The following is a 12,793-nucleotide window of genomic DNA, read 5'->3' on the forward strand; positions in this document are numbered from 1 at the left end:
CTTGGACTAAATAAAGTCTTTTTCAATGGTATTATCAACTATTTTTTGCAGTCATGGAATCATTAAAGTTTTGTCTGTGATGACTGACGTTAATAGGGTAGTTTGGAAATTTATGGTGATATCCAAGATTATTATCAATGTAACTAAGTATTGATTCTTATGTTTGGTAGTTCTGTAATCCTTATTTCTCCCAAGGTACTAAAACAAAGGCCAAGGTTTGTTGCGCTGAAGAAGCAACCATCCTATATTGGAGGACCAGAAGGTTTAGAATTAAGAGATTATCAGTTGAATGGTCTAAATTGGCTTGCTCATTCTTGGTGCAAGTGAGTATGCTAAGAATATTCTTTTTCAGATTCATAGAGGACATTTTGAATTTAGAACAGATATAAATATGATTTCCAAAGATTTACTTTTAACAATGAACAGTGGAATAACTGTAAGCCATTATTGGAAAGGGACAGATTGTAGAAAGGGAACAAGCATTTATTAAGTGCCTTTTATGTGCCAGGCACTGTGCTAAGCTCTTTACAAATATTATCTCAGATATTGCCCCATAATGTCCCTGCTCTGTCCTTTAGAAATTACTTTTCAGCAATTATTTTTCAGGTAATTTTAAGTGGCAATAGACTTGGAGGTAGAGGATATTCCTTTGAACTGGACTTTGCCTCTTTGGGTCTCTACTTTCCTGGGACCCTTTTCATACTTATCTCTATTTCTTCTCTCAATTCCACTAATAGCACCACCAATTTACAGCCCAATTCAAGGTGCTCTGTATCTTCCCTACTTTTTCTAAAGTCTTCTCTGCTTTTTCTCTCTTTAACAGGTAACTGATTATCATCTAGTTACCACATCTTCAACCCTGATCCATTATGAGTTTTCTACACCAGTCCTCCAACACTTACCCTTTTTACTATTCTTCAGTTGCCATTGTCTTTCTTACCTAATTCTTACCCTCATGCTTGAATTCAGCCATATCTTTCTTTTCCCATTTTTCCTTCTGATAGTCATTTGCTTTTTTCAAAATTGACTAATAGTTATTTAAAGGAACTATGAAAATACTTCAGTTTTGTATGTTTTATATGTTTATGTGCTTATGCTAATCAAAAAATTGTTTTTCATTAAATCAAATTAAGGATTTCCTTCTATAGCCCTTTATGCTCAGAATTTTTTAAAGTTAAAATGTTATAGCACGTAAATGAAAACTTATTTTCTTATACTACAGGTTATATAGAGCAGAGTTAAGCTAGAATAGTGGTTTCCAAACTTTTTTGATCACTTACCTGACCAGTAAAATATTTTTGAGCACTCCTCTATCATATGTATATTTGTTTCTTCATAAATGATATACATGGCCTATTGTACTGATATATTCAGTGTAATTCAGAAAAAAACGGACAATTAAAAGTATGACTAAAAAGATGAAGCAAGCCATATTTTCAGTTATTTAAAAATGGTACAAAAGTACTTTTTGGTATAACAAAAAAATCAGTATTTCTAGTGAGGGTAGCATGTACTCAAATGTTTATATTTCAAATAATCTTGATAATTTCACTTTTTTTGGCTGACTCGTTAGATCTGTCATCATTTTTACTTTGTAATATGGCACACAAAGAGTTCATACTAAAAATAAGTAAAGAGTTTCAGCTCTACCATTTTCTCATTTCATTTGTAGTCGCATTCAATCTGTGCTTTCATTGTAGAAAACTTTTAGGCCACTTTATGCCTTAATAATTTTTAAAAGAGTTTATTTAGTTAGTGTTAGAAAGTGTAATCCATAAATCCACTTAAAGCAGATTCATGTAAACTTAATATGTTATAATACAATGAAAGCAAATGAACACGTAAAAAGTGCCTCTATCATCTCCTCCACGTTGTAGAATTTCCACTCCTTCCCTCTGAATACTTCCTAGGACACATGCATATTAAATATTAGTGCAGCTTAATTTGTTTTTGGGTTAAAAAATAAATATAAATAGAGGTTCTCATAGTTTCTTCCTGCATTGCCATGACCTGTCCTTCCCCACCTCCTCAAGTACACACAGAAATAATACTATAATAGATCTTATCATTACTCACAAGTGTTCCATTGCCATATTAATGAACCTTCAGACTCTCTCTACACCTCAAGTTCACCTTACCTATGGGATGACTAAAGCATATGAGTTGATATTCCCTCATGCATCCTAGCATCCCAGTTCCTCAATCTACTCAACTTGATTACTTGTTCCTCCACTTTACAAACTAAAAAAAATTTTTTTTTGTTTTGGAAAATATAGTCATTTTGAATTTTTAGATGTTATTTGTTATATTATATTATTTAAAATACATTTAAAACTTATCAGTTTTAATTTTTATATGGTAATGTTAGTAGATAATAACCCACATAAACAAAAGCTCTTTGGGGTCCTTAATAATTTTTAAGAGTGCAAAGGGAGTCCTAAGACCAAAAAGTTTGAGAACTCCTGTTTTAGATGATTCCCAGATCCATATATCCAGCCTTAGTTTCTCTTGAACTCTTAGTTCCACATCACCCAGCTACCTTTTGGATTTCTCAAACTCAGTGTCTCATAGTTGTCTCAAACTCACTATATCCATTGAAACTGTCCCATCTTTCAGATCTCCTTACTACAGTCAAGGGTACCACCATCCATAGATGTTTGCAACCTTAGTGTCATCCTCAACTTCTTGCCTGGATTTATGCAACTGTTTTTTAATTGCACTTCTTTACTAAAAGTATCTTCCCACCCCAATCATACCAAAGTAGTTTTCCAAAAGTGCAAGTCTAATCATGTGTCCCTCCAATCCCCTTAATCAGTGAACTACAGTGGCTCCCTGTCTACCCAAGATCAAATATAAATTTCTCTTTTGGGCATTTAATGCTCTTCATAAACCTTTCCCTTCCTACCTTTCCAGTCTTCTTACACTTTATTCCTTTCCATACTCTCTATGATTCAGCCACAGTAGGCCTACTTGTTGTTTGTCACATCTTGGTGCCTTTGCACAGGTTGTTTCCTGCCCCACTCTCACCCTCAAGTCTGGAAACTTTTCTTCTTAATCTCTGCTTCTTAGAATTTTTGGCTACCTTAAAATACAGCTGAAATCTCACCTCCTGCTTGAGTCCTTTTACCATAAGCATCTAGTGCTTTCCCCTCGGAGGTTACCCTCCATTTACTCTATTGATGTATCAAATGAGATAATATATGTAAAGCACTGTACAAATCTTAAAGCACTGAATAAATGTTAGGCATTGTTATTATTCTGTCTTTTCTTGCATTGTTATATAGGTGATAACTCCTCTGTTAGAATGGAAACTCCTTAAAGGCAGTAATGGTTTTTGCCTTTCTTTTTGTCCGTAGTGCATTGCCTGGCACATTGTAAGCTCTTAATAAATGCTTGTTTGGTTGTCTCTTTATGGACTTTTTTGTTCTCTACCCCCCCCCCCGTGCACTCAACTTTGGACTTTGGAGAGCACTGATCTGGAGCAATATATTTCGACCTTATTTTTTTTTTTTTTTTGACAGTGGTACATATTTTGGTTTGCCATGATTATACTCATGTAAATTTACCATTGCTTTTTACAAAGTTAGCTGTCAGACTCCCCTCTCTTCCCATTCAGACAGTTTAAGGAACTTTTTGATATCAGAGTGTTGAAGTGAAGAGTCTATATTTGGAGTCAAAGGACCTCAATCTAGTTCATGGCTCTCTTTACCTGCTTGATCTTGGGCAAGCCCCTTAACCTACCTGGATCTTAGTTTAATCAGCTGTCAGATATGGGTTAGCTAACTTCCTTATGTCTAATTCAGTGAGCTATGGAGATGAGGAGATCAGGATCACTTAGAGTTTATAAGGTGGGAGACCAATTTGGGCATATTGATGATTAAGAAGAATGTTGCTATTCCAGTGCACCAATAGTAAATTTAATCCATTATAAGTATTTTTTTGGGCTGAGCCTCCAATTTCATTAGAATTGTGAACTCTAATGAGGAAACCATACAACTGCAGATCAGCAGCTGTTCTGCAACTTAATGTCTTAGAGAGTCACCTAGAGCCTTACGAGATTAAGAGAGTCAGTCACCTAGAGCCTTGAAAAGATGAAATGTTGAGTGAGGGTCCCATAGACACTGTATATATGGGCAGGACTTGAGCCGCATCTCTCTTGCTCAGAGTCTAGCTCTCTATTAACTATTGCAAACTTATTTCTCCATTTTAAAAAGCAAACTTTACATACGTATAACTCAAATAGATATCTTACTGTCTTTGGTCTAGTATGTCACTTTTAGTTTTCCTTGAATAACTTGGCTGCAATTTTATAAGAATCTGATTAATTGTTTAGAAGCAATGGCTCAGAACCCATGATTCCTTATCTATTTCTTCTCTCAGTATAACATACTCATTTCTTCTACCATCTTGTTATTCTGCTGCCACTTGTCTCTGAAACATAACCCTGAAAGCCGGATAAGTTAATTAATCTTTTCTGATCCTTCTGTTTTAGTAATGATTACTTGATGGGAGAAGTCTTTTTTTTTACTTTTATTTAATAAGTATAGGCAGTTTTCATGCCTATACTTTCTCTTATGATCAAAAGAATGCTTTCCTTTGTAGAGTTCATCCTTGAAAAGAAGGCTACTAAGTGTTCTAAATCAGATGTAGGCTCTTTTATGGTAAAAATCTCAATCATTTGGCATGCAGGATGAGAAATGATAAAGAACACTTTCTCTCCTTTATCCCTCTCTTTTCCCTTTTTCTTCTTTTCTCCTATTTTCCTCTTTCTTTGTCATTTCTGGTTCATCATTCAGTGTTTTTGTCTTTGTCTTCCTTTCTTGTCTACAGGGAGCTCTTGGAAGGGACCATGATATTTTTGTATTGCTTTCAGCACTTATCACAGTGTCTTGTATATAATGGGTACTGAATAAATGTTTGTTAAATAAGTGTTTGATATATGGGAAAACACTTCTTTTCTTGTATTTTGTAGAGGAAATAGCTGTATACTTGCTGATGAAATGGGCCTTGGAAAAACAATACAGACGATCTCATTTCTTAACTATCTTTTCCACGAACACCAATTATATGGGCCTTTCTTGTTAGTAGTACCACTTTCCACACTCACTTCCTGGCAAAGAGAGATTCAGACATGGGCTCCCCAGATGAATGCTGTAGTCTATTTAGGGGATATTAACAGCAGAAATATGGTAAGTTGTTTCAGCGTAACTATAATAAGGCATATATCTCATTAGAAATGAGTAATTTTCAAAATTTGTTGCTATTTAGTATATTTTGTTTGAGACCATTTTCTGGTTTGTTTGATTGGTAGATAAGAACACATGAATGGATGCATCTGCAAACCAAACGGTTAAAATTTAATATTCTTTTGACAACTTATGAAATTTTACTGAAAGACAAGGTATGTAATGACTGGTAATTAAATAGGTCTTTTCTGGATATGTTGTTTATATTTTATAAGGTCATATATGTTGGCTAGACATTAGGAACCATTTCTATTAACATTATTTCTTGTGATGTCCATGGTACAATGTATTTGTAAACTCATAAAATTTGTTGATGGCTACTTTAATTTTTTTGTTTTTTGCTACTTTAGTTTTTACTATGTCAGTATAATTTAAATACCTCAAGAAAAAAATTGAATACTTTAATATCTTTAGCTATAAAATGATGATATAAAATGAGAAGATATGGACTTACATGCTTTCTAGACTACCTTCTAGGTGTGAAATTATGTTCCAATGGAGAGATTGCAGGACTTTGCAAAAGATCTAGTTCTAATCTTGACTGCCACTTTTACTAATTTTGAGTTTATGAGTAAGTCAGTGTGTCTTCAAGTGTCAGTATTCTCATCTGTGAAATGGGGATAAAATGTTCACTACCTACCTCATAGAGTTTTTGTCAGCAATATGCTCTTGAGTTTATAATTATTATTGTTAGTGTTATTTTTGACAAGTGGCATAATTGATATAGGGCTTTACAATCAGGAAAACCTGGTTTAAGTGATACCTACTTGCTTTGTGGTGATGTGCAAGTCATTTGAACTTCTTAGTGTCAGTGATAACATTTTAAGATTTTAATTACTCATGACTTGCTGATTTGCATTGAGTTTCTGCAGCATAAGTTCCCCATCTTGATGAAATCACAGATCTTTACAAACAAAAAAGACACTTTAAAAAACCCTCTTCTTAGTGTTACCATGTCTTCAGCTTGATTAAATAACTGCTGATTAGCTTGGGAGAAGAATGGGCTAGTGGATTTGAGTACTTAGCAGAGAAGAACTAATATAGCCTAACTACCAAGGACCAAGTATGTCAAATGACAAAAAAAAAAAAAAAACAACTTTGAAACAAAAATTTTCGTTGTATTATCTGTTTTCTTTGACTTATGCATTTTTTTTTAATGCACTGTATCAGTTGACATAACTTGGTCTTTCAAGGCATTATTCATTTCTGGTCCTTCTAGTGGTAAACCTGTACTCAGGTAAAATAAGAACATAAGAGAATAAATCATAGCCTGCCACTACTACTTTGCTTTATTCTTTTTTTTTTCTGTTGTCTGTCTCTAGTCCATTTCTGTGTTGACTTATAATCTCAAACAGAGAATGAGCCAGAGGTGAAACTCAAGATTGATGAATATTGTTAGGACCCCAGTAAAGGAAGCTGAAATTTCTTCATTTACAGCATTTATAAAGTCAGAGATTTAGACCTAGAAGAGACCTTAAAGGCCATCAAATTGAACTTTATTTTATAGATGATGAAACTGAAGCTCATAGGTATTAGCCAACTTTCCCAGGGACACACAATTATTACGTATCTAAGGCAGGATTTGAAATTACTTCTTTTCCAGTTCAATCCTTTCATTCTACATATTTTGCCATCTATCTCTTTTCATTATTAACAGTGCTGAGAGACAGTGAGAGTACAGGAATATTAAAAAGCACTCTTTGTTGTTTACCCCTCCCCTCAAAAGAAAAGGAAAAACCTCATTATGACAACAATACCACCAGTAAAGATAAGGTGAAAAAATTAAAAGCACTTAGGTGGCATAGTGGATAGAATGCCTGACTCCAAGTGAGGAAGACCTGAATTCAAATACCACCTTCAACACTAATGGTATGACCCTAGGCAAGTCATCTAATGGAGATTTTATTTCATGCTCTCATTTTCTGTAGAACTGAGATAATAATAGCACCTGTCTCATAGATTTGTTGTGAGGATCAGATGAAACAGATGATATATGTAAAGTGCTTTAGAAACCTTAAAGTGCTATAAAAATGCTAGTTGTGGTGGTGGTGGTGGTGGTTATTCGTGGTTGGGGAAAAGTTTGAGAATAAATATTCCTAAAATCCTCAATAACTACACAGATAAGAAAAGGGATAGAAAAACAGCATAGTCTGATGTACCCCTGAATATAGACCCTGGATCATATTCCCTAGCTTATACCCACTAAGTTAGTACCTACTAGTAGAAATATAACTTGCCCAAGGAATCAGCATGCTACAGTGAAAATAACATAGGTTCTGGACTCAGAGGACGCTGATTAGAATCCTGGTTTCGCTGCCTGCTATTACTACCTGTGCTATTTCAGACAAATCACTTAACTTACCTGATTCTCAGTTTTCCTCATGGAAAAGGAGAGTATTAGCCTACATGGCCTCTAAGATCCCTTCCAGTCATTGATCTAAGAAGATCCTGTGTTCACTCGTCTGTAGAAAATGTCTGGTGTAGTTAATATTTAATTAACTTTACACTTATTCATAATCATGTTATTCTGCCTTAGTTGTAAATTCTGGGAAAGTAGTTAGGAAAATTAAATTAAATTTCTATTTTGCATTTAAAAGTTTAAGTGATACCTTCTAACTGAAATATGTAATTTCATATTTAAGGCATTCCTTGGTGGCCTGAATTGGGCATTCATAGGTGTAGATGAAGCTCATCGATTAAAGAATGACGACTCCCTTTTATATAAGACCTTAATAGACTTTAAATCCAATCATCGTCTTCTTATTACCGGAACCCCTCTACAAAATTCCCTCAAAGAGCTCTGGTCTTTGCTCCACTTCATCATGCCAGAAAAGTAAGCCAACTATGAGAATGAGATTTCATTCTGGGTGTTAAAATTTTTTTTTCTATGTGCAATATGAAAGGGAAGAAGGTTTACACTTAATTGTAGTACTTAATGGTAAGGCCCCAGAACTTATTTCTGTAAGAAACATGTAAAGGGAAATGTTTTAATTTAGTGATTAAACACTGACTAAAGTCTGAAAATAATGAAAACACTTTTAAAGCTTTTACAGTGAATGCAACGTTCAGATATATTTCTTGTTTTTTTTTTTTTTAAAGACTTTCTGAAATTAATTAATGATTTAAATTCACCTTGACTCACAAGGTATTCTGTATTGGATTTCTTTGGGGTGGGAGGATTTTTCTGGAGTAGTATGGAATTCAAAGTTTGAGATATGTTATTACATTCATTTATGTCTATTACTTTTGTAAAAACTATATTTTTAATGATTTACTTTAAACCAAAGTTTTTATTTCCTTCAATAATGAGTCTAATCATGTTTTTAAGATTTTCTTCCTGGGAAGATTTTGAAGAGGAACATGGCAAAGGGAGAGAATATGGGTATGCAAGTCTGCACAAGGAACTTGAGCCTTTTCTGTTACGCCGAGTTAAGAAAGATGTAGAAAAATCTCTGCCTGCCAAAGTTGAGCAGATTTTAAGAATGGAAATGAGTGCGTTGCAGAAGCAATATTACAAGTAAGTTACATCACCCACAACACATTCTCAACTTTTTTGTATGTAAAAACCAGTTTGATTCTTGAATTGTTTAAGCAGTGTATTGCTGCGGGTCAGTCATTTTAGTTATCTCCAACTCTTCATGTCCCCATTTGGGGTTTTTGTGGAAAAATACTAGAATTGTTTGCCGTTTTACAGATGAGGAACTGAGGCAAAGATCACACAGGATCTTTTTGCCCAGGATCACACAGCTAGTAGGGTTTTGAGGCTAGATATGAACTCAAGCCCAGTTCTCTATCCACTTCACCACCTAGCTGCCTCAATAATGTATAGTTATGGATTAGTAAAAAAGTTTTCTCTTGTGCTGAGTTTATTGGACATAAGGGATGACCTTTTGAACAGCAAGTATCACAACAATCAGTAATGTATCCGCAAGATATGTTTGAAACAGTTATCCTCAGAGATCCTCAAGAAGAATTTATTTGTCCTATATTTTGGATTTAGTCTATGTTACTCCCCAGTTATTATAACCTTCAGTGGTTTCCCATTGGTAGCATAAATTCAATCTTGACTTCTTAACTTGGGATTTCAAGCCGTATACAATATGACTCCAGCCTACCTTTCCAAGTCTTATTGAATCTCTTGATGTACTTTGTGTTCTGGTCAAAATATACTAACATCCATATTGTAGGGATTAAAATAGCACCGTTAATAACTACATGCCCTCTAGCTTAGTCATTCACTTTTTCCAAAGTAAACAGTTGAATAAGGTGATCTCTTGAGGTCCTTACCTAGTTTTAGGAGGAATTTATCATTTACATCACAATTTAATTAAATTTGTTTTTCAGCAGTAAGGTTTTTTATTTCGTTTCAGCAAGCACTAATTAAATACCTACTATGTGCCAGAACAAAATCATTCCACATTCCTTGATTCAAGATATAACAACAGAAAAAAATCCTATTATTATAAACATCAGGCTAGGCATAAGATAAGGAAAATGTACATGTAACCTATGTGTTCATTGTGATGGAAGAGATCCAGCTCAGAGTACAAGTTGATAAGGGATTCCTTGTGAATTAGGAGGTCTCTTGTTGAGACTCCAGTTGCTCTTATTTGAGGGAGACATTGTATTGATTTTATCAAGTCCCACAGTATTGCAGAGCTTCCTAGAAGAGATCTGTAATCATTCAAAGGAGTTTGACCTGACCATCCTTATGGATAGAGAATGTCTTATTTTCCAGCTGGCAGCCTTTATTTGGTAGAGCTGGTATATTAGTATACATTTTTCAGACAAATTATAGATTGACAACAAGTTGATACCAGAGTTGAATAAAAGGAGAATTTGTTGGATTACCTTTAGAGAATTGCAAAGCTCCTTCAGTCATCCCGGGCTTCCCATGAAAGCAAAGGTGGCCTATGTTTTTTGTACAGGCATTCTACCAGTGAAGAAGTAAAAATGAGTATCACATAGAGGGCAGTGGAGAGGCATCTGAGGAGGCTGCAAAACATATCCAATGAAGAACCTGAAAGAGCAGAAGTAAAAGATGTCTCTATGGAAAATTAAATTATATAGAGAAGATGGCTCTTTCACATAATGAGGACCAGGGTTAACAGTTGTCAGCCCATGTGCTTCACTATTATCCTTGTTATATCCAGAGAAATTGAGGAATGTCTTCAGCATAGTGGCTTTGACTTCCTATAGCTAACTTAGCTGAAGACATGGACAAGATCTATGTAGGCAGGCATGAATGAGTTGTAATGATGAATTTCAGTATTAATGAGAACACAAATCTACCAAATTTTAGTATTTGCAAAGCACTTTCCTTGGTGCTGAGAATACAGAGACAAAAATGAAAGTCCTTTCAGGGAACAGCCACACATATATAGAAAAATAAATGCAAAAGGTATACAAAGTAATTCCTGGGTCAAGAGCAAAAAAAGGGGGATCAAGAGAGGAGTGTTATAGGGCATGACATTTGAAGGAAACTGTGGTGTAGAGGTGAAGAGGCAGTGTGTTCCAGGAATGGGGATAGCCTATGCAAAAACAGAGAGAAAGTTAGTTGAAATGTCTTATATGAGGAACAACATTAAGGCCAATTTGGCTGGTCTGTAGAGTGTTAAAATGATTACTTGTTCAGTGTATTGAAACTCCTTTAGAACTTAGGGTAGAAAATTAACTGACTTTTTAGGCTTAACATCTTTTAATGGGGTCAGTGGTGTTTTGGGGAATATAATTCGATGTCTACTTAAGCAGAGAGATTTTCCACAAGAGCTCTGTATATCGATGAAAGCATAAATCCAGAATGAAAACAAAGAAACATAAAATAGCACCATTGAGGAATTCTACTGTAGTAAGCTAGGTTGTGCTATGAATTCCTTAAGATTTCACAAATATATGTTTGTTTTCTAGTGAACATGCTACATCTATGATTTTTGTTTTAGATGGATTTTAACCAGGAATTACAAAGCCCTTAGCAAAGGTTCAAAGGGCAGTACCTCAGGCTTTTTGAATATAATGATGGAGCTCAAAAAGTGTTGTAACCATTGCTACCTCATCAAACCACCTGATAATAATGAATTCTATAATAAACAGGAGGCCTTACAGGTAAGATTTTGCGTATTATTATTTTGGATTTCAATAAAGCATTTCATGAGAGATTTACAGATGTTTGAATTTTCTGTTGAAATTTTTAATTTTTTGGCAATTACCCATTATTATTAGTTTGTTTTTAAATTTTATATTTGAATATAATAAGATACTTAAAGTTTATAAAATTAGTTTAGCAACTGTCTTTAATTGTTATATAAACATTTTAGTTGTATTGATATAGTTTTTACTCAAAAATTATTCTTGTGTATAAAAATTAACATTTGTACCAAATTGCCAAAGGTATTACTGGATTTTTGTTATGATGTGTCATGGCAAAGAAGTCAGTCTTTTAAATTAGAAAATATCCTTTCTAAAATGGAGTCAACTTAGAACTTTAGTATATAATCTAAAATTTATCAATAAGCCAAGTCCTGACTTCAGAATCAACTTCTCACTGGCAGAAAAAGACTCTAACCAGAGGTTAGAGCTAATTGCTGCTATTAAGCCATAAAGGAACATAACGTAAACATCAGCAGTAGTAAGCTGGTCTGTTTGTTCTGTATATCTTCTGCATATAAATTACAAGCAAAGTCTTAATTTTCTCAGAACCCTCATTATACAACTTTGTTTTGGGATGGTGGTAGATTTTATTCATTCAGTTATTCATTCATTCATTTATTCATTCATTTATTTATTTATTTTGCCAAGCCAGTACTTAGCCACATCTGGTTTTTGACATGCAGAGACCCTAGAATCATTTGTACCTATGGTCGTGTTGTAGAGCCTTTCCCCTTCCTTTTTAGTAATCATGTTAGAAATGTCCCTTTTAGATAAACTTCATTTAATAGGGTGAAAAGTACAGTTTTCTTTTAAAGTAGCTTTGGATTTAAAATCTGAAATGAGAAATGTTCAAGGTAAATTCCTTTAGAATGACTTAGAATCAGATTGTGAATTTCAAGTCTTAATTTCTTGCCTTATTTCCTTTAATACCAGGTCACTTTAAGTGGAATTAGCTGTGACTGTAGCATTTGACTTGATTGGGAGGTTTCTATTTCCCAGTCATTTTTTAGTGCCCCTTTCCAGATGAACACAGTCAAAATTGAAAGGAGATCCAGTAGCATTTGCTGCTTTTTTGGAGAGGGGTGTGGAATTTTATTGCAGTGGGGAAATCCTGGTAATCAAACTTAATCCATCAATTCAAGCAAACAACTGGTTTGTAATAAGAGTCCTGTTCACTTGCTTACTGGAGCAATAAGTAGTTTAGTAACTTGTCCATAATTGTATAACTATGTATAAAATGCAATACACTTGAGCTCAGATCTTCCTGAATATAAAGCCAGTTCTTTATTTACTATACTGTTTCCTCTCATTTTTTGTAACTTCAGAGGAAAAATAATGGTAATATCATAAAAATGTGTGTGTGTGTGTGTGTGTGTGTGTGTGTGTGTGTGTGTGTGTGT

At 34.3% G+C, this 12,793-nt stretch overlaps 1 protein-coding gene across 4 annotated transcripts in view; it reads left to right on the top strand.

Moving 5' to 3' along the window:
- LOC114034244 (chromodomain-helicase-DNA-binding protein 1-like) overlaps positions 1–12,793 on the top strand; it is a 118,395-nt gene that overhangs the window by 55,762 nt on the left and 49,840 nt on the right. For all 4 annotated transcript variants that reach the window (XM_027849840.1, XM_027849843.1, XM_027849842.1 and 1 more), the window contains exons 11-16: positions 196–323; positions 4,973–5,189; positions 5,312–5,401; positions 7,889–8,079; positions 8,575–8,763; positions 11,186–11,348. In XM_027849840.1, the coding sequence (XP_027705641.1) occupies positions 196–323; positions 4,973–5,189; positions 5,312–5,401; positions 7,889–8,079; positions 8,575–8,763; positions 11,186–11,348 (978 nt within the window). The remainder of the gene's footprint in view (positions 1–195; positions 324–4,972; positions 5,190–5,311; positions 5,402–7,888; positions 8,080–8,574; positions 8,764–11,185; positions 11,349–12,793) is intronic.

Source organism: Vombatus ursinus, unplaced genomic scaffold (genome assembly GCF_900497805.2).
Source record: "Vombatus ursinus unplaced genomic scaffold, bare-nosed wombat genome assembly UNPS02008685.1, whole genome shotgun sequence".
NCBI lineage: Eukaryota > Metazoa > Chordata > Mammalia > Diprotodontia > Vombatidae > Vombatus > Vombatus ursinus.